The sequence below is a fragment of the Callorhinus ursinus genome, unplaced genomic scaffold, assembly GCF_003265705.2.
Source record: "Callorhinus ursinus isolate GAN/ISIS: 27379988/994484 unplaced genomic scaffold, GSC_fseal_2.0 scaffold1, whole genome shotgun sequence".
Classification (NCBI taxonomy): Eukaryota; Metazoa; Chordata; class Mammalia; order Carnivora; family Otariidae; genus Callorhinus; species Callorhinus ursinus.
The window spans coordinates 57581474-57604162 of NW_027397063.1; the positions used below are offsets into that span (position 1 = coordinate 57581474).

General features: G+C 40.1%; 1 protein-coding gene across 9 annotated transcripts in view; it reads right to left on the reverse strand.

The window, feature by feature from the left end:
* Positions 1-1901: 1901 nt before the first annotated feature.
* Positions 1902-22689, reverse strand: part of GOLGB1 (golgin B1) — a 98257-nt gene continuing 77469 nt past the window's right edge. For 8 of the 9 annotated variants that reach the window (XM_025875017.2, XM_025875025.2, XM_025875006.2 and 5 more), the window contains 8 exons: positions 18431-18609; positions 13529-13694; positions 13202-13339; positions 6638-6781; positions 5734-5831; positions 5095-5229; positions 3615-3720; positions 1902-3335 (listed from right to left, as the gene is read on the reverse strand). In XM_025875017.2, the coding sequence (XP_025730802.1) occupies positions 3201-3335; positions 3615-3720; positions 5095-5229; positions 5734-5831; positions 6638-6781; positions 13202-13339; positions 13529-13694; positions 18431-18609 (1101 nt within the window). In that variant the 3' untranslated portion in view covers positions 1902-3200. Of the gene's footprint in view, positions 3336-3614; positions 3721-5094; positions 5230-5733; positions 5832-6637; positions 6782-13201; positions 13340-13528; positions 13695-18430; positions 18610-19698; positions 19785-22689 lie in introns of those variants that run through there. The other variant, XM_025875034.2, reaches the window with a different exon arrangement.

Consider the following 22689-nt stretch of genomic DNA (forward strand, 5'->3'; position numbering starts at 1 on the left):
GAGTCAGTTCCTTCTGCTTAGGCACTTAAAAAAAAAAAAAAAAAGGATTAAATGCTTCTGTGCCTAATCTTTTGCAAGGCTCTGAGAGTCACGGGGAAGTTATAAAAATGCTGCTCTTACTCTTAAGAGTTTATATCTGGTCAGGGAAGCAAAATATTCAACCAGAAAACAGAAAAGAAGGTGTAGAGCTGCATTCATGTCCGAAATAGGTGGCAGTTACATCTGGTACGGTAAAGGAATTTGTGGTGAAAGTAATTTGGTGTGGGGTGAAGTAATCAAGAAAGGCTTAATGGGAGAAGTGATTTTTATGTGGATTTTGAAGGGTAAGATTTAAAATGAAACTCACTTCTACATTACCCGTAGCACTTAAAACCAGGATTTGCATACAACAGTCAAATAAACATTGAACAGTTGAATGGTGGAAGAGAGTAAGTCACAGGGGAAAGGGAAGACATGGAGATAGAAATTTTCAGATTGTTTAGGGGACAGTGAGGAGTCTGAGCTAACTAGTAGAAAGATTTGGTTCCAGTTAGCAGAAGAAAGTCTGGAAGAACAAGATAGTACCACATGTTGGAAGGTCTTTGTGGCATTTGGTATTACTGTTCATCAAGATTTGCTGCCCCTCCCTTCCCTCTTGAAGTCAGACTTGCTCAGGTGACTTATTCTGGCCAAATAAATGTGAGAAGTGAAATACATCACTTTTTGGTGGAGACTTTAAGAACAGTGCAAGCCTTTGTCATGCTCTTTGGCCCACTGTTCACCGAGGCAAACTGCTGTTCTTGAATGGCTCCTCTGGCAGCCTGGGTCACCAAGTGACAGGGTCCCCAACTGAGAATGATGACAACACAAGTATACTAAACAGTAATCTTTGCTGTTTTAGCTACTAAAAATTGGGAGTGTTTGTTACTGTATCTGACCTAGTCTAATCTAAGCCTGATGATGTAGAGTTCTGACCTGATTTGCTGTTTTAACTTCGCCAGTGGACTCAAGCAGAGACTAGATAAAAGTGGTCTAAGGTACAGCAGAAGTAATTTCTGCATTAGAAATAAGACTTTAGTCGCTTCTTAAGGATTCTCTGCCAGTTTGGTGGGCGGGGCAGTAGTGGTGTCTTTACTCATCTTTCCTACTTCATGTATAGGAATATGGCAGTATCAAAATTATTTTAAGGAACAGTAAATTTGAGGGGGGAAAGATTTTTAGATCATTTGGAATCCTAATTCAGTGTCAAAAATGGGAATGATCAGACCAGATATTGTGACACACCATCCAGATACAATTCACTAGAGAAACCATAGAATTTAATCAGAGATGACACCAAGAAACCCTAGCTTTCCTTGGCAAATGTCCCATGTTCATTTCTAATGAGACAGCAAGGTGTACAACATAGAAATAGCATGGGCTTTGAAACCAGAAAACCTTAGTTCAATTCATTTATTATACTTCGATAAAGTTAGCTTTTCCTAAGCAGCAACTGAATATAAAAAAAAGTGATACTTATTCTGCTATACCCTATTAGACTTCCCTCCCCCCACTCCCACCCGGAGGGATCCTTAGGGGCCTAATGTTTTCAGTATACACAGATAAGCATTCTCTCAGGGCTAGGCATGAACAGCATGAATCTCAGGCCCTAAGGCCCAGTTTGTTTGGCTCAGTATTAGAATGAATTACCTCATTCCAGTTCATCACCCCGGGGCCTAGGGTTTAAGACTAGAATGACACATGCAGCCATTTACTGGTGCTGGCCAGGGAGCAGGAAGCCTGAATAGGTAGAGTTGACAAACCCTGAATCCATTCCTGGCTGCCCCACCCCCCTTCCCCTACCTTTCTTCACCAGCATGCAAGCACTTGTACATAAGCACCCGTGTATACATCCATTCATACACGTGTACATACCACCACAATTTTTGATTCTGAAAATAATTTTATTATTTTACAGTTGTTCAGGAAAGTTCCTGGGTTGCTATGACCAAGATTTGGTCACCACAGAACAAAGGATCACAGCAGATCAATCAGTCCACCAGTTTTCCCTCTTCTTTGGGTGATAAGAGCAGGCAGGGAACACACCATGTGCATAATGAGAAAATAACCAGCAGGTAAGGGTGGGGGAAGGGGAGGCGAGGAACAGGCATAAATGGAATTCAGTCCTGGCTGCCATTCTCAGCTTAGGTTTAGAAATGCTGTCTTCTCTATATTCACCCTCCACTTGCCTCAGCTCTGTTACATAGAGGGCAGATGACTACGGGCTGAGAAACTGGAATAACTGTCATGAGTAGCAGAGTAGCTGGGTACCTCCAGAAGCCAGGCGTGGTCATCAGGCCAGTCAGATCCCCCCAGTGGCAGTCAGTGTCCCACCCAGGACTAGCTCTGAGTATACTGCTTTAGGGCCTAATTCGAGGCATGCCCAGACAACACAGGAATGACAAGAAACTGATTCCAAAAAAAAAAAAAAAGAATCTGATTCCCACCGTCCATAGCCAGTTCTTCCTTTCGATGAAGGGAAAGGCACGGGCCATGTACTACCTCAGGATACACGGGATCAAGGGCATACACAACAGGACGCTATCCTTATAGTCCAGGACCACAGATCTAACTCCAGTGATGTACGAACAGCCAGGGAAGGAGATGCTGTCTGACCCTGGGATCTGGCAGCCAAAACCCCCAGAGAGTTGTTCAGCTCCCACCCTATTTTGCAGGAGACCTAATCGGCTACTCCATGAGATCCTGTTTCCCAGAACTTCGTTTATGGCAGGTCTACCTTCCCTCTGAAGCAGGAAGAAATGTAAGGTAAATGAGGCAAAGAAAGTATCAATTGAAATGATACTGGACTACAGATTATTAGGTTTATTAGAACCATCTTCTCAGCTGAGAGACATTCCCCAGCATTTTTCACAGGACCACAAAGAATCAGGGCCCCGGAAAATGTGAACAAATCCCGGGCTCAGCGAGCAACGGTGGGGCCTCCTCAGATTACGCAGAAAGAAGTGTTCAGGCCCCGGGCAGTAGAAGAAAGGAGACTCGCTGGTCCCTGCAGCTCCGCCCTGGGCTCACATCCACCTCTGTTTGTGCAGGCACTTTCTGTGGAGAGTTGGAGAGAGGACCTGTAAGTGGGAAGACTGTTCCACTACAATCGATGGTTTTGATGTTAGAGGTGAGGGAATTCCAAGTTCTGAGGGGAGTGGCCGAAAAGGTGAGAATTCAGTTTATAGATGGCCTGTGAAACATAGAATGAGCAGGACGTGAACCATCAGGAAGTAGATGGCGGCTAGCAGCGGCACTCGGGTCCGGGAATGACAGAGTGAACGCAGGACCCGCTTCCAACCAGCACCACTCCGGGTCTGAAAGAAAAGTTTGAAAGTCAGAGAGTTTTACCCTACAGGGATATGGCCCTTTCCCTTCTCCAAACACTGTAGGAAAGAGGTGTCCTGAGAGAAAGTCCCCCTCAGGGTCACTTGGCCAGCTCCAATCCACTAGGTTCGTCCAACCTTCCATACCCTTCCACTCTGAGATCCATCAATGCCTGGACTTCCCCCTTCCTTTTCCCTGACCCCCTGCCCTCGATGCAGCCAGCCCTGTGCGACAGTACAGGCCCCTCTCTTCACGCCTCTCCCCCTTACCCTTCGGCAGGTGCTGCTCGTAAGATCTATTAACAGCGCGTGCTCCTGAGTGCCGCAGGAGCCCATGATGGGAGACCGGGCAGAGTCCCAGTCACTGTGCTCCGACCTGTGTTGAGAAAGAAAAGAGGCATGGGTTGGCTCCCAGCATGAGCAGCTGCTCAGGTGAAGTCTTCCCTGTCACCTTGCCGTGTGACGTGGCACAAGAGACCTGCAGCGAAGGCTGCCCCCCACAGTTCCTGCCCCCACAAGAGCAGGGTGCAGGCAGAGCAGTTTCTTTCTGCAGCAGCAGAAGGCGGGGCTAACTACTAGGAATGGATGCCTACTACATAAGAGATGCTGCATTGGGTGCTGTACGTACACTTAACCGGTGGTGTTGCTGTCTTCAAAGTAAGGCCGAGAGCGGTGAAATGTCGTGCCCATGGTGGCACGGACAGTAAGAGGGAGGGCCAGAATTCAAAACCCAGGTTTGTCTCTCTCTAAACCTCTTGTTCTTTTCTTCCAGTACACGAGAGAAACTCATTCAATTCTTTTTCATTTACTAAAGGCTAACAGGCAAAAGCATCCAAGTAAGCCTTTTGTGGGGTTCTTAGAATTAAACTCAACTGGCAGCCTCTACTGCTTTCTTCTTCATTTCTTGCTGATTTGTTTAATACTGGAACTTCTCCACTTACTGAAGAAGCTGCTCTGTCCACTCAATGGTTTCTTGCAAAAACATGAACTGCATCAAAGCAGCTGCAGGTAACATAGCACATCTGCTCAAACATTTGCCTGCAGGGATGCACTTTTTAACCGTGCTGGGGAGGATGGAACTCTTCACACCTCCATATGAAGGGATGTCCATTAGCCTAACACTCCTGGCCTCTCTTTGCAAGTCAGAGTTTTGCAAGTCAGAGTTTTCTCCTGGAGAGAAAGAACACTTTAATCTGATTTGTGAGCCTGGAAGGAGAAACTGAGGTATCACAGCCTTGCTCCATCCTGCCAGTTTCCCTCTGAGGGCCAGGCTGACTGCACAGTACACCTTCTGTGTCTGTTCCTCCAGATGATAAGCTTCTCAGGGGCATCCGTGACCTGGGACAGCACAGTCTGGCAGGACACGGGTCAGTATGTCAGCTTCTGTAGGCTAGGCCCAGGACAAATGAAATGTCTGAAATACTGGTGGGAATATTTGGCTGCTTTTAAATAACAAGTCCACTGAGTTGCACATACACCATGAAGCTCGAACATGAGAATGGCAAGTATGGGGCCTAGGCAGGCAGCATGTGATCAGCTAGCTACCTAAGTTTGCATTCTGCACCAGGGCCAGAGAGGACACCGAGGAGGGGCTAAGCTTGGATTAGTGTGGCTTGTCTTGACCCCAAATGCACTGCAGCGCCCATCTCAAGATGGGAGCCAGATCAAGCCGCGCCACTGAAATGTACACAGTATAACAAGAAAGGATCAGGAGTGAACAGAGGCTAGGCTATCTCCCATAGCCCTTTACCGCCGGATCTGCTCCTCGGCTACGGAAAGGGCAGTCTCAGCAGCCACTCTTTGGTCTCGTTCTTCTTCTAGCAGCTTCCTCAGTTCGTTCATCTCCTGTTTAGTGTGGCACAGCTGCTGCTGGGCTTCTGCAAAGCTTCAAAATGAAAGGACAAAAACAGCATCAGTGGATGCAGAACACAGTTGCTGATACAAGGGATTCAAAGTCTTCATAAGGTTATAAAGCAGGAAAATGTCTAGAAGTTTATACAAACACAGAAAAGAGAAAAAGGAAAAGATAAAAAAAGGAACATTTTAAAAGTATAGTTGTCGAAAGAAGCTGCAGAAAATGCCTTGAGACTTTAGGGACTGACCGTGTATCTTTCATTTGAATACCAGAGGGGTGGGTGGGTGTGTGGGTGGGTGTGTGTGTGTGTGTGTGTGTGTGTGTGTGTGTGTGCACACTGCTATGCTGCTTTTGCTTTACAAACTTTCCAACTTTACAAATTTATTAAATCGTTACTATTTAATCCTCACATCAATCCTGTGAGTCTAATAAGAAGACATATTAAATCCGCACACTGGGCTCCAGGTCTATCTGGATGACGGCCCATTTCTGTACACACAGTGCACGCGCCAGGGTTGTGGGCTGCTCCCCTACCTGAGCTGTGGCTCCCTCAGTTCTTCGGGATCACTCTTTCGGTGAGTTCCATTCTTTTCCTGGGGAGCTCCTGGAGCAACATCTATATTCAGCGGCCCCTAGAACAGTAAGTTTAGTAATTTAGTGATGAAAGCACTTAAGAAATTGCGTGGGCAAAATGAGAACACACTGAACACCAGAGTGAATGAGACACCTCGGAGAGGAACAGCTCCACTTGTCATCCTCTTCAAGTACAGAGTCAGAAGTGAGACTCTTCTGCTCTAGGAGATGAATCTCCTACCTAAAACTCTGGATTAGATTTTTTTTCCTAGATTCTCATTTTTTAATCTCTCCTCTTAAAAGTTGAAAGGCTTACCACTTAAAAGCTTATCTGCTTTCTTCCAGCAGAGGCTCATGGATTTTCCAGAAGCTACTGTGATCCTTCCCCTGTTCGACTGCCCCTCCCAAACCTCCTCCCCTGCCCTGGCCTAGTCAGCTGCACACCAATTCTCACTCCCCACCTCCACGCAGGCAGGGCACTCCAGCTCTACAGCTGCTCGACAGCCCCGCCTGCTTCGTTTCTCAGAGCCAAATCTTCCTACGGCTTTCTTATTTCTTGAAGCAAAATCCACACCGTCTTAGTGTCAGAGTTCCAAAAGCTTCAGTCATCAGTTTCCCATTCACTTTTTGATTTCTCTCCCACCATTTCACTGATGTTTTTCCTTCTCATCCCCTCACACTTTGATTTTTCTAGGCCTTATTCCCATCTCAGCAAACGCTCTGCTCTTCTCTCGGCCTTTCCTCCACGACACCTAATTAATCTTCAGCCTATAGCGCCAGCCTCTTCCATGCCACTCTTTATGTTTTGCCATCTGTGCTCAAGTTCCTAACCCTTTTCCCAGCCTCTCACCGCCATCTTGCTCACCGCTTGCAGCTCCTGGACCTGCTTCTCCAAGACCGCGCAGTGATTAAAAAGGTCAGTGTAGTGCTGCTGGTTCTCACGAAGACTCTGACTGGTATCGCAGAGCTGAATTGAAAGGGTATTTTTCTCTTCGAGCAGTTGAGAGAACTGAAACAGAGGAGAGGATGAGCACCGTCCCACAGGACTGTTTCCCAACAAGCAGTGTTTCAGAAGACTCTCCTGAGTTTCAAAGTTCTGTTTTTAATGTAAGCCCTTTATTTCTATAATGGTAACAACAGCATTGTGTGTTCCTTCAAAGTGAGGAAACTCAGAATTTTTCAACCAAAAAGGAAAACAATTCTGGAGGAGTAGTAGGAAACTTTATTTATGGTGCCTAGTACATTGACTGGGAAACCAGAAAGCAGGGTCCCACAAACAATCCGAGAGTATAAACTATCCTAGGTACGTAAGAGGAAAAAGACAGCAGTGTGAGTCCAAGATGAAATTACGAACAAATGACTATCATCCTGAGAACTCAATATGAGATAGAGCTGTCACCTAGAAATTCGTACAACCATAGTACTGGGCAGACTCTTCAATGCTATAGAGAGTTACAAGTTACCAGGAAAGTGGAAAAAGAAATTGTAACGTGTGGTTGGGGGGGAAACAGAAGAAATCCTAAATTGCCTGTGTATGTGGAAGAAATGACACTGGGTGCAGCACATTCTCACAGGTGGAAATATTGTAGTTGCTCAAAGCAGGACCTTCCTCTACTACCTGAGTAACATGTCCCAGGGTCAGGGGTGTTCACCTCCTGACAAAGCAGCCTAAGCCATTTTTCACCATGTCAAAAACAGAAGATTTTTTTTTTATATTGAGCAAAAAATTTACCCATTGTAGCTCCTATCTAGTAATTTGAATTCAGTCTCCTGTAACTAGAATATATAATACCTTCCTTGCAGGCTATCAGGTTTCAAGTTCTAGTTACGATAGAGATGTCTCTCCGAAGTACCTACTGTAGGAATGTAAGCATTATGTGAAGGGAAACTGGTGTAACTGGATGCATATTCAATCTTTTCCTGAGTGTCTTTTTTGTAAGTATTCTGGGTTAACACTTGTGTAAAAAAGTTGATGTGGGTTGCTGGAGGGGAGATGGGTGAGGGGATGGGGTAATGGGGTGATGGGCATTAAGGAGGGCACTGATGTAATGAGCACGGGGTGTTATATGTAACTAGTGATGAATCACTAAATTCTACCTCTGAAACAAATAATATACTATATGTTCACTAACATGAATTTAAATTAAAAAAAAAAAAGTTGACCCAATGTTCAGAGAGGAGAAGATACATTTTTCTAGAGATACTCTGATTGACTGGGAAGGACATCTGATGCATACAGAAAACTAGAATAAGAAATCTCCATGGGGGCACCTGGGTGGCTCAGTGGGTTAAGCGTCTGCCTTTGACTCCGGTCATGATCCCAGGGTCCTGGGGCATCTGGGTTCCCTGCTCAGCAGGTAGTCTGTTGCTACCTCTCCCTCTGCCCCTCCCCCCTGCTCCTGCTCTCTCTCTCTTGCTCTTGCTCTTGCTCAAGTAAATAAATAAAATTTTTAAAGGAAAAAAAAAAGAAATCCACATGGTATAACAAGAATATCTGCACAGCCAGAATGAAAATCACGAGTAACCTTACCTCTGAAGAGAAACTGACAAACAAAACAAATGCCAAACAAACAAAAAAAAATGAGCAGTGACTTTCCCAACATCCTGTGGCTAACAGATGACAGACCTGGGCTCAAGTATGGTTCTTGATTCCAAGTCTACAGCTCTACCTACTATGTGGTGGCATCCCGACTAGGGTTCAGCAAGGGAAGTGAAGCAGGTTATGGGTTTTGGGGGGAGTAGGAGCAGTTAGTAAAGAAAAGAATATAAATGTTTGAGAAGCAATACTAATCTGAAGACAAGGGTAGATGACAACTACTGGGTACAATGACAACTACTGGGTTCTGAGACACAGAGTATCATGATCTCCTAACAAACGGAAGTTAATTTTCCTGGCCACCAAATGGTCCCAAAAAACCAAAACCAAAACCAAATAAACAACCCCAAAACAAAAACAAGAACAAAAACAATCTCTCACTATTGAAAAATACAACACTATTTTTCTTTCACAGATCTAGAGGAGAAAGGATAGACCTGTGAAGCTCATTGGAAGCAAAACCCCCTTAACTGGAGAAATCTAATTCCTTATAAGCCACCCTCATATAAACCACCTTTTATACTGTTTGTATTATTCTGTTTAGGATTAGATATAAATCCCTATAGTTTAGGTGTTGGCAAACCTATGATCCAGGGTCTACGGCCCTTTTTTGTAAATAAGGTTTTATCGGAATATGACTGCTCGATTTGTTTATGTACCACCTACGGCTGCTTTTGTGACACAACTGCAGAGCTGAATAGTGGTAACAGGCGGAATAACCTACAGACCGAAATATTTACCACCGGACCTTTATGGAAGAGTTTGCTGACCTGTTCTAGCTCATAAGCTGTTGTGCTTTATCGTATCTATGCTTATAAAAACAGAATAGGAGGGAATAATCTAGACTACATTATATCAATAGTCATTTCTCTCCTGTTTTTAAGTTTTAGGTTACAAATTTTAAGTTTGCATTACATACAAACATCCAACCATGTTGGCAGAAATATATATAAAATCTGAGCATCCACGGAAAGAATTAGGGCAGTGGCTTGGAGAGGAGCATTCTATGCTGATAGCCTGTCTACTACAATCCCATTCTAGGGCCCAAGAAGCAATTCTCCTACTTAGCTGGGACCCATTTAGAGTGAGGCTCTAAGCTCATCAGATGATATGCTCCCTGAGGGCCCATTGTGTATCCTAACATATGGCCAAGCTCATAGAAGGCAAATAATAGTTATTTGCTTGATGAATGAATGAATGAATGACACTATTGATAGAGATGCCTAAAGGAAGACCTCTTTCTCACCCGGAATGACAGCGACCCAAAGTAGTATTTCTCATACTTTAAGTGATAACTGAAGTATATCCCAATAAAGCTGTTAAAGAAAACATAACTTTATGACACAGAACCTCGTATATAAATATATAAAATTGAAACTAAAGTTTCTTAAAACTAGACTCGTTATTATATATTACATAATCCCTACGTATTTCTAATCTCTTTTATTTTGTTTTATAAAAAACATTACTTGCACTACTTGCAATAGCCCCAAACTGGAAAAACCCCAAAGCCCTTTAACAGCAGAATAGAGAAACTATGGTATTCGCCTACAATGCAATGCTATATAGCATGAGAATGGAAAAAAATCATACTATCTAAAACAACATGGATAAATCTCACAAAATAAGTGAAGTAACATAAGACAGAAGATATGATTCCATGTATCTGTAGTTCTAAGGGTGTGGTAGTAAATAGAAAAGGACATGAGGGACTTCTGGAGTTCTGGGTATGTTCTGATTCTTGATCTGGGTGCTGGTTATACAGGTGTCTTCACTTTGTGAAAATATGCTGTGTATTTATGATTTGTATGCTTTTTATATATTTTATTTCAATAAAACATTTACATTAACTTTTTAGCAAATGACACTACAGACAAAAGGCTGATATCCAAGATCTATAAAGAACTTCTCAAACTCAACACCCAAACAACAAAGAATTAAGTCAAAAAATGGGCAGAAGACATGAACAGACACTTCTCCAAAGAAGACATACGAATGGCTAACAGCACATGAAAAAATGTTCATCATCATTAGCCATCAGGGAAATTCAAATCAAAACCACACTGAGATACCACCTTACACCAGTAAGAATGGCAAAAATTGACAAGGCAAGAAACAACAAATGTTGGAAAGGTTGTGGAGAAAGGGGAACCCTCTTACACTCTTGGTGGGAATGCAAGTTGGTACAGCCACTTTGGAAAACAGTGTGGAGGTGCCTCAAAAATTTAAAAACAGAGCTACCTTATGACCCAGCAATTACACTCCTGGGTATTTACCCCAAAGACACAGATGTAGTGAAAAGAAGGGCCATATGCACTCCAATGTTCATAGCAGCAATGTCCACAGTAGCCAAACCGTGGAACGAGCCGAGATGCCCTTCAACAGATGAATGGATAAAGAAGATGTGGTCCATATATACAATGGAATATTACTCAGCCATCAGAAAGGATGAATACTCAACTTTTACATCAACATGGATGGGACTGGAGGAGATTATTCTAAGTGAATAAGTTAAGCAGAGAAAGTCAATTATCACATGGCTTCACTTATTTGTGGAACATAAGGAACAGAATGGGAACATTAGGAGAAGGAAGGGAAAAATGAAGGCGTGGGGAATCAGAGGGGTAGATGAACCATGAGAGACTATGGACTCCAAGAAACAGACGATTTTAGAGGGGAGGGGGGCAGAGGGGATGGGTTAGCACAGTGATGGGTATTAAGGAGGGCACGTACTGCATGGAGCACTGGCTGTTATACACAAACAATGAATCATGGAACACTACATCAAAAACTAATGATGTACTGTATGGTGACTAACATAACATAATAAAAAAAAAGTTTTTTAGTTGCTAAAATGACCTTATCATCTACTAATAGCCGTAAATCTCAGGTGAAAAGAGATTAACAGAAAGACAAACGCCCAGAGTAATTTACAGTGATTTTCAGGAGAGCAAATGTAACAAGGTTGAGATGGGATCTAATTTATGGAAAGAATGAGAACTGGATGGGAGTTGCTCTGGAGCCCCCTTGAAAACTTCCAGATAATTAGTCCAATAAAGGGTCTACAATTTTACCCATTCATTTGGATTAACAAACCTAATTTTAAAAATGCAAATTTTCTGCCAAAGTTAATAGCGTTTCAGCCTCTGATACTTCAATGTCAATTAGTTGAATTTAACATCTAATAAATACCTTCTACATAAGCTAGGTACTGTGCTTTTCCACATACATTTATCATATTTATCTCAGAATGACCTCCTCCAAACACCTTAGGCAAATTACTTAATACCTCTGGGCCTTAGTTTCCCTATCTGTGATATAGCCTACCTATCTTTACCATTTTTGGATCTTAGATACCTTGGTGAACTGATGAGTTCTCATGATGATAAACTTAGACACACACACACACACACACATGCACACCAATTTGTATATAAATTTTTCGAGATTCACAGCTCTCCTAACAGCCAATCTTTGTATTCTAGAGTCTAAATGACCTCTTAAATCCCTTCTAGTTCTAACATAAACTACCTAGCTGGGTTCCTCTGAAGAAGGCAGAACTAGGGAGGTGCCACTCGGGAATACTTTGAATACTCAGAAAGCAACAGGAGTATAATGATTCATAAGCGGGTAGGGGAGGAGAGGCAAATGAAGGAGGAAGAGAAGCCAGAGAATGAATGAGGAGAGAGAACAGAGATGTGAGAAGGCATCCAAGAATAATTTTCTTTAATCTTGCCTTGGTGAGATTGGCTCTAGAGACCAGATGGCAAAGTGGCTTTTCCCTACAGAAATACATCCCAGGGGTGTTATACGCAACTGATGAATTGTTAACACTACATCTGAAACTAATGATGTACTAAGTGTTGGTTAATTGAATTTAAATTTAAAAAAATAAACATTAAAAATAAAAAAATTAAGGGACGCCTGGGTGGTTCAGTTGGTTAAGCATCTGCCTTCAACTCAGCTCGTGATCCCAGGGGCCTGGGATGGAGTCCCACATTGGGCTCCTTGCTCAGTGTTTTTGCTTCTCCCTCTGCCTCCTGCTCCCCCGCCTGTATGCTCTCTCTCTCTGACAAATAAATAAAAAATATTTTTAAAAATCTTAAAAAAAAATTTTTTAGTTAAAAAATTAAAAAAGAAAGAAAAAGAAAAAAGAAAAGAAACAAAGAAGAAAGAAAGAAAAAGAAAGAAGAAAGAATTAAGAAAGAAAAAGAAGAAAGAAAGAAAGAAAGAAAGACAGACAGACAGACATCCTATCTATCCCAGTATGCTTCCTCAGAGTACATGGACTGGCATGGCTGGGGTTTGGGAAAAAGCTGGCTTCTTTAGTTCCAGAACATTAGACACCAATGAGGAAGCCTACAGATGAAGTGGAATGAAGAGCAGACTCTCACCTCTAACCCTGCTATCTAATCACATCTGAAAAGCTTCCTTCCTCCTTCCTGAGACATTTTCTTGTTGCACACTGGTGAGAAACAGAGAAGAGGTGTCGGAGGGTTTGTGGGGAGGTCCCTTAATATTACTAACATGGGTACAGAGAGGGAGACAATGCTGGGGAGCAAGCCTTCCTAAAAGAGTTGGATTTTTTTTTTTTTTATTCTTACTGAATAGATTTCTCCAAATCACTCCTAAGGATGCTCCAAGGATGAGGAAAAGGAAATGGCCCCATGTCCAGTGCTTTGGGGTGAGCGACCCAGACTCCAAGAAAAGTAAATCTTTGGTATCCTGAGATACGCTACAGCTAGAACCTAGGCTTAATCAGCTTCTACTTACCTCCTGGCTTCTGGTCATGGAAATAAGAAACTGAATTCCAGTCTAGCAGGAAACACTTACCTTGCTGTTTAGTTGCTGAATTCTTAATTCTTTTTGGTGAATTTCCTTTAGGCTGTCATTGAGCTGAGTCCTAAGAAGTTCTGTCTCACAAACTAGGTTTTGTGATCCATCTAGGGATGCTGATGTCTCTGGGGATGCCTGCCAGAGTAAAAACACTGATGAAATTCCCTCCTAATGCTGTTCATGCTTAATTCCTTCCCTCTATGAATTCTGTCCACCTCATAGGAGGTCACAACACAGCTTGCCTAAGAGTGGCAGACAGGGATTTGGCGATACTTCCTGGGTTGTGGTTGCCTCTGAGTAGCAATCAGCACTGAAATTACTCACCTGTCTTTGGTATTGTATTTTGAAGGCCTCAGTCTGGGAGGAAGGAGATCTCAATTCCCTCATAAGATTCTGCAGATGACTGAGCTGCTGATCTTTATCTGAGATAGCCATAAGGTACTGCTCCTTCATTCTCCGCTCCTGGGCTTCCCAGGAGCTCTTTTCCATCCTACAAAACACATGAAATAATTGCAGGCAAAAAAATACTTGTGAGACATGGATAAATAATTACATATTCAAAACAGTATTATGGACTGCAGAGATGTAGTAAAGAAAATATATCACCAGAGCAAAATTTATATTATAAATTGAACTGTAGAGCAAGATGACGAAGCTGAACTAATAAAAGGATTGCAACTGGCAAGACTGAGGATGATTTCACGGAAAAGCATTCCAGGTTCTGGGAACATACTGAACAAAAGGCACAAAAATGAATATATATACACACATACATACTGAATTTTGGAATTGTAGCAGACAGTATATAAAGTGGATAGGGTAGGAAATGAGGACAGAGAAGTGAGGTTGGATGATGTGGGGCACTGAGTCACATGCTAAATAAACCTTATTCCGTAAACAATGGGAAACCACTGTAATTCTTCAGAAAGGTAGTACCAGATGCAGACTAGCATCATAGTTACAAAGATGCAACGCTACCCAAGGCAACCATAGAGTCTTGAAGGAACTGGGTTCAAACACCGGCTCTATTATAAACTAGGCATCAGACCCTGAGTAAAGTTTCTAATCTCTCTGAACCTCACTGGTATAATGGGAATAAACTATTTATTCCTTAGGATTATTCTAAAGATTAAATGAGACACTGTATGTCATGCACCAAACACAGAGCCTGGCATATCATAATCACTCAACAAATATGAGCTGCTATTTCTATTTATTCTCCAAATTTGGCCAAGAGGGAGGCTTCTGTTTGACCCCAGCTCATTTTTTGTAGTACTAGCAAAAACTGTGTCTCTGCCACATTCTTTAGTTCTACTTCTCTCTCTACTCTGTCTAAAAGAACTCACTAGGATTGTAATCAAATTCCTGCAGCATCTCTTCACGTTGAATAGTACCCATGTCTCTGTTTATTCCAACAGTACAAGGTTTTGTTTGAACTGCATCTGACTTTTTGTCTTTCATTCTAGAAATAAGGCAAAATGGTCCCTTCTTTTCTAAATGGCATATACGTGTTATGAAATAATCCTTCTCTGCTAAGAAGTGAGTTTGATTATGGTCAAAAAACGTTTTTCAAAAAGGCAGAGCCCAAACTTAGAAACTAAAATAAAATTTTATTACAAGGCCACTACATGTAAAAGGCACAGGATTTTCAACACTTCCTTTGATATCTGTCTGTGAAAAATGAGAGAGAACAATTTAAGAGCTGAATGCAGAAGAAAGATCATAATCTTCCATAAAAAGCTTCAAGCTGCCATTTTTCTGGAAGGTGGTCATGGTGTGGAAAGAGATGCTCAATGGAGAATAGGGCCCAAGGAACAAAGCTGATTACTTCACAGAACTCGGCCATACAGGGATATACCTCACTTATCCCCCCTTATGTAAGAGAGCACAGGAACCAGAGCAGAATAAGCAAACCAATAGCCACAAGGGGAAGAGAAAGGTTATGGTATAAATCCAGGCTCTCCTAATAAGCTAACCCTGAGCCTAAGAGAAGCTTGAACAAGATGTTCCAGCTTTTTCATGTTTGAAAAGCTAATTTCCCCAAAGTAGATCAAGAGCAGAAGACAGAGGTCCTGAAGATATTCAGCTAAAGAAACTGGTAAAAAAGTCAGGGAATCAAACCTGTGTCCTCATTTTTTTCTTCCTTCTAAATGTTAAGTAAAATAAAATGTCTTCCTTTCCTTCCCCTAATTTACTCACACCCACTTGAGACATAATTAATTACTTTTCTTCAAAACTGCTCAAATGGGGAGGTAAAGAGAGAAAAGCTAAGAGAAAGGTAAACAGGGAGAGAGGGGGGATAAAAATCAATAGACCAGAAATCATTTTTTTCTCTACTCTCCACCCAGTGATAGTGAAATGCCTTTCTCCACACCCCTCCAGTGGTAGCAATGGAGTCCATGTATGGAGCTTGGACTTCTACTCTCACCTAACAGTAAGGACGCACTGCTTCCCCCTCAACTGCAGTGTCAGTGGAGCACAGGTGGGGAGCCTGGACTTCTGCCTCTTCCTGGCAGTACCAAAGCACCTCCTCTCCTGCGGTATCAATGAAGGCTGAGTAGGGAGCCCGCTGGACTTCATCCATCATCTAACAGTAAAGTATCAGTGGAAGCCTACTAAAGCAGAGGATTTAAATAAGATTGAGAGTCTTATAATCTCCAAAATGTTCAGGATACAACTGAAAATCACTCATCATACTAAGAGCCAGGGAAGTCATGACTTGATTGAGAAAAGAAAATCAACAGACTACAACACAGAAATGAATTATATGTTATAGAATTATATAAGGATTTTAAAGCAGCCACCACAAAAATGCTTCAACAAGCAATTACTTACACACTGGAAATAAATGAAAACAGAGAAAGCTTCACATTTCTCCAAAGAAGATATACACAGATAGACCACAGACACATGAAAATATGCTCAGCATTATAATCTTCAGAGAAATGCAAATCAAAACCACAATAAGATAACATCTCACAGCAGTCAGAATCATAAAGACAAAAAATAGTAAGTGTTGGTGAGGATGTGGAGAAAAAGGAACCCTCATGCACTGTTGCTGGGAATGTAAATTGATGCAGCTACTATGGAAAACAGTATGAAGGTTCCTCAAAAAATTAAAAATAGAATACCATACAACCCAGTAATTCCACTACTGGGTATTTTCCCAAAGAAAATCAAACACTAATACAAAAAGATATATGCATCTTTATATTCACTGCAGCATTATTTATAATAGCTAAGATACAGAAGCAACTCAAGTGTCCATCGATAGATGAATGGATAAAGAAGATCTGGTGTGTACACATACACACACACACACACACGGAAATATTACTCAACTAAAAAAAGAAAGATGCCATTCATAACAACAAGGATGGGCCTAGAGGGTATTATGCTCAGTGAAATAAGTCAGAAAAAGACAAATACCATATGATTTCACTTATATGTGGAATCTGAAAAACAATAAACAAACAAAAAAAGAAGTGGACTTATAAATACAGAGAACAATCCAGTGACTGCCAGGGGTGGGGGGTTGGAGGATGGGCAAAATAGGTGAGAGGATCTTAAGAGGTACAAATTTTCAGTTATAAAATAAATAAATCACAGGAATGAAAAGTTCACCATAGGAAATATAATCAATAACACTGTAATTATTTTGTATGGTGACGGATGATACCTACACTTATCTTGGTAAGCACTGCATAATGCATACAGTTGTTGAATCACTAGGTTGTACAGATGAAACTTACGTAACACTGTATGTTAACTATTCTTCAATTTAAAAAAATATAGAAAACCTCAGTAAGGAAACAGAAAATAAAAATAATTGAATGGAAATTTTGTAACTGAAAAATACAATATCCAAAATAAAACCTAACTCAATGGGCTCAATAGCAGAATGGAAGTGATGAAGGAAAGAATCAAGAATCAGTGAATATGAAGACAGAGCAACAGAAATTATTGAATCTGCATAAAGAGAAAAATAATCATTAAATTGGATTTCATCAAAATTAAGAAGAATGAAAAGATAAACTGCAAACTGGGAGAAAATATTTGCAAGCCACCTATCTGACAAGGAACTTATACCTAGAACATACAAAGAACCCTCAAAACTCAACAGTAAAAAATTACCGACCCAAATAAAAAATGGGTAAAACACATTAACAAACATTTCATCAAAAAGGACATATGGATGTCAAATAAGGAATAAAAAAATGTTCCACATTATTACCCATTATGCAAATGAAAACCACAATGGGATAGCATGAATACCTATTAAAAAATTAAAATATAGTGACAATATCAAATGCTGACAAGGATATAGCATTTGATATTGAAACTGGATCACTCATATATTGTTGGTAGGAATATAAAATGGTACAGTCATTCTGGGATATAATTTTACAGTTTCTTGAAAAACTAAACAGATAGTTACCATACAATCTAGCATTTGTACTCCTGGACAAATATCTCAGAGAAATGGAAACCTAACGTCTACATAAAAGCCTATACACAAATATTTATAGCAGCTTTATTAATAGTATCTAAAAATCAGAACTAACACACATGGGTGAATGGTTAAAGCAGTACATTCATACCACGGAATATTATTCATTAATAAAAAAGAACTATTGATACATGAACAATGTTGATGGACCTCAAGGGCATTATGATGTGTGAATAAAGCTAATTTCAAAAGGTTACATACTGTAGGATTCCACTTAAAACACTGTATGTTAACTAACTGGAATTTAAATAAAAACTTAAAAAAAATTCTCAAAAATGGCAAAATGATAGAGATGGAGAACAGATTAGTGGTTGTCAGAGTTAGGGATGTTGGCATGGGGGGAAGATTATGACTATAAATTAGTAGCACAACGGGTATTATTTGTGATAATGGAGCACTTGTGTATCTTGGTTGTCATGATTACATGTACTTACACATATGATAAAGTTGCACAGAACTATACACAGATACACATACTTGAGTGAAGGTGAAATTGATGAAGTCTGAAAAAAGTCTTTGAATTGCACCCATGTCATTTCCTGATTTTGGTGTACTACAGTAATGTAAGACGTTAGCATGGGTGGAAACTGGATGAAAGGTACACAGGGCTCTCTGTTTTTTGCAACTTCTTATAAAACTATAATTATTTTATAATAAAAAGTTAAAAAAAAAAAGAAAACTAAAAGAAAAGGGTCAAAAAGCCGGGATTATCATACCTGAGCTGATGCAGCTCATGCTGCCAGGAGAGATTTTCCTGCCTTAGCTCTTCTTGCATAATCTGAAAATTTTTTGTCTTATCTTGATACTCTTGAATTCGAGCCTTCAGTGGACGTAATTCAGTGATTTCTTGGTTAATCTGTAAGTACTGTTGCTGTAGATTCTTCAATTCCTTCAACTTTAACCAAAGGGAAAGTAAAAGGGTGATTTAGCATGTCTCATTCACCCAGCTATAAAACAGCTCCCCACTAAGTCAGACATCACAACAGACTGTCAGCACCTAACAAGTTCATTAACATATATTTGCAACACAAATCTCTAAAATGGTGAAATAAAAGGCAGCCAAGCTGGTGGGAATCACTCACTCCCACAGAGCCACCATCAAGGCTACAGAGCCTGACCATTCCTGCAATTTGTACCCCAGGCCCCTGCTCCCAAGGTCCTAGGTTGACTCTAGATCTAAAGCTCAGACACAGGACAGACTTAAAGGACCTACAGTTTCTTTGTGGGTGGTAACTCCCCAGAACATGAAATGTAAAGATCAAATTTCTACTTAGCCCTGTGCCCTGCTGAGGCTTTTAAACTTTCCTATATGGATATCAACCTTAATCTAGTTTAGCTGATGTTGATTATAAAAAGAAGGCAGCAATGGCCCAGGCCCAGTGGTTTCTAAGAACACTTAGGCTTTGGGGTCCAACATCCTGCCCATATAGGTTGTGTGACCCTATGCATATTCCTTACACCCCCTGAGCCTTCATTTCCCATACCTATAAAATTTCCCTTATCTTAATTTCCCTTACCTCCCTTACGGTACTTCTCATTAGATTATGAGAATTAAATGAGAAAATTAATGGTGATGGTGGTGATGGTGATGGTAATAATGATGATGATAATACAATGATGATGGACTTGCCTTTAATCAACAAAACTGCCTATCTACATTCCAGGTGCATCTTCAAATTCTTTATCCCCAGTACTCATTAAAACTTGGTAGTAAGAGAAATAATGTTAGGACATCTGGATTAAAAGGGGGCCTTGAACACACATCTCTTTCACCCACTCTTGGAAACATCATTAAAGCTACAATAAAGGCATCATTTTATAAGCATAAAACACAAGAACAGGAAGAACAAGAGAGGAGTCAGCAGCAACAAAATTAATTTTGGAAGCTGAAAAGCAGATGCGTAAGTGGTAACTGACTTAACAGATCTGGGAAAGCCAAATCTTAAGCTGGCAGTAAGGAAAGCCAAGAACCAATAGAACTTACTCTGCAGAATCTTCAAAAGGCTCAGGAATTAACAGCACCAGGTACCTCTGGAGAAGGTGGTGATGGGGGTAGGGAGAAGGTGGTAGCTGAAATAAGGAGGATTAGATGAAAGCTGCTTAAAAAACAATTGCATCCCTAAATACTCTCCTCAGTTCCACATCTTTTGTTAACTCTAACAGACAACTAGAGTTTTATTCTTTGGAGAAGGTAAAAGAAGTGTCTCTGGATCATGAAATACCAGGCACAACTGAAGGTAAAGGTACTGCTCTAAACCAAGGGTGATCAAGTCAATATATGCCTCCTGAATGCTTGAAGCCTTTCCCCTTACTCCACTTGAACAGTGTGGGCACCCAGGCCTTTACCATCCATGCAGGAAATGAGAAGTCTTCTCTAGAAAATCTAACCAGCCCAAGAGGAACTAAAGATACCAACATGGGGACTACTCACAAAAAACTCAGCAAGATCACCCTGCAGTTGCCAACCTCACAGTTGGTAAGCCCCATTCACAAGCTTTATAGACCTTACGATTAAACATAAAGAGTGAATCAAGGATTAACTTCACCTAAAGAATGGCTATCATTAAGGCTAGGATGAAAAGAACTAGAACAAAAGTAATTCAAAAGAGTTTAGTTTAGCAGGGGAAAGAATATAATATACTTGAAGACTAAAAAGAGAATATTAGAAACATTGTAGGAGAAAAACTATTAAAGAAAACATTCATTATGAGAAAACATCAAAGAACAAAATTACCACCACTATTCTTGGGGAGATAAATTAAGAACATATATCCATGTGACAAGAAAAAGAAAAAAAAGAAATCCTTAGAAATTAGGAACATGATAGCAAAAATGAAAACCTCAATTCTGGGCTCTAAGGATAAAGGTGAGAAAGTCTTCCCAAAGTATAGCAAACAGAATAGGAAAGATAAGAAAATTATAGAACCAATCCAGAAGGTCCTATATCTAAATAACAGATTAAAAAAAAAAAAGACAACAAAGAAAAGGGATGGGGAAAAATGGTAAAACATAATTCAAAAGAATCTCCCAAAATTGATGAATATGAGTTCTTCGATTCAAAGGACTATACACAATGATACATGAAAATAGACCCACATCAAAGTACATTGTCATGAAATTTCAGAATACTCAGGACTAAAAAATTCTATACATTTCCAGAAAGAGAGAGAAAGAGACAGAGACAAAGAGAAAGAGAAAGAGATCAAGAAACAGATCATATTTAAAGGATCAGGAAACAGCATAGCTTTAGACTTCTGAACCACAATGTAAACTAAAAGGCAACAGATTAACATCTTCACAATTCTGAAGGGGAATTATTTTAAGCCTAGAATTCTATACCCAGCCAAACTGTCAATCAAATATGAGAGATGAAAAGACATTTGCAATAAATTTACCTCCCTTGTATCTTTTCTTAGGGGGCTACTAAATGATTTCTTTCAACAAAATGATGACACAAAACTAAGACAAGGAAGACATGGAATACAAGAAACAGGAATATAGGAGAGATGTGAAGGGAGATATCCTAGGATGACAACAGTATCCTGGTTCATGTAAGAAAGAGACTCCAAATTTTCTTCATAAATACAAAATTGATAGGAATAAACATCTTAAGAGGAGATGTGGATAAATGGCAGTAAACCTGGAGTTAAATTACATTGATAAATATAAAGAAAACTAAGTAAGTAACAACAAAAACACAGTTATTAACTCTAAGGGGAAAAAAGATGCTGAGGAAAATAAAAATAACACGTCTCAGCTCGCATCTGTAGTCATAAAAATGTAAACATTGATATAAACAAAAATAATGAATTAACCAAAATTTAAATTACATCAGGAGAATGGGGAAGAGGCTATATATTGAATATGTGCATATGTACTGTGGAAGCAGAGGGAGGTAAGAGAACTAAAGCCTGTTAGCATAAAAGAAAGTCAACAGCTAATGCAAAGAATGAAAACCCAAGATGCATTATAAGTGTGATATGTAGACACTGAGAAAACACCAAAATAATAAGAATTAAAAGCAAATTGCCTTGGGAGAAAGAGAAAGAGTTGGAGTGGAGGTGCTGTTTTTTTCATCAAACATGCAGAATTTAGTGACATGAAGAATTTAGAAACTTACGTATATGTACATAACGTTATTTTTTAAACAAAAATTAAAACATTTTGTTTTGTTTTAAAGCAAAAAAATATTTTTTATGCACTAAATATATTCTTTATTCACTCCTCTAATCCAGATACTCTAAATGTTAATCTCGAAATAGACCAAATCGTCAAAAAGCTGTGTGGCTGGGACTGCATTTTAACCATTTGTATAAGTACCTTTCAGAAATTATACAAAATTCTTTTGCTATGCAGTTACTGCAAGGAACAGCTAAACTAAACCCTATAAAACAATTGTATTTACTGTAGAGAAGTAAAGGATGTTTTACAACTTCATACAGTCCTCTCTATGGACAGAAGGAATTTCTTGCAGGCCTCAATACTTAAAAGAATAACTATTCTTATATTAAACAAATAGCTTTTCTTCTTCCTTTTCCCAAAATATGGACACTGCAATTCATGTATATGGCTCTTTAATTCCTTATTTCTGATGGCTGCCAGAAAACTGGGAAAAAAAATTGATGACCCATCTTTCTAAAAAGATATTGTGATATCTCCTAGGGACATTAAATTTATTCCTGGTTTAATTTTTTTCTCTATCCTCATTTTCTCTTCCTTCCCAGTTACTTGTATTATATTATCTTGAAAACAATTTCAAGATATGCAACTTCAAGTCATTTTCAGAATGAAATGAGTATACGGGACTTCTGAGAAAGATGGCAGAGCCAGAGGATCCTAAACTCATCTCATCTGAGGAATACAACTAGGATAAACCCACATCAGTGTAAATAACCTAGAAAATTACCCAAAGACTGGCAGAACAGACTCTCCAGAGCTAAACACAGAGAAGAGACCACATCAAAAATGGTAGGAA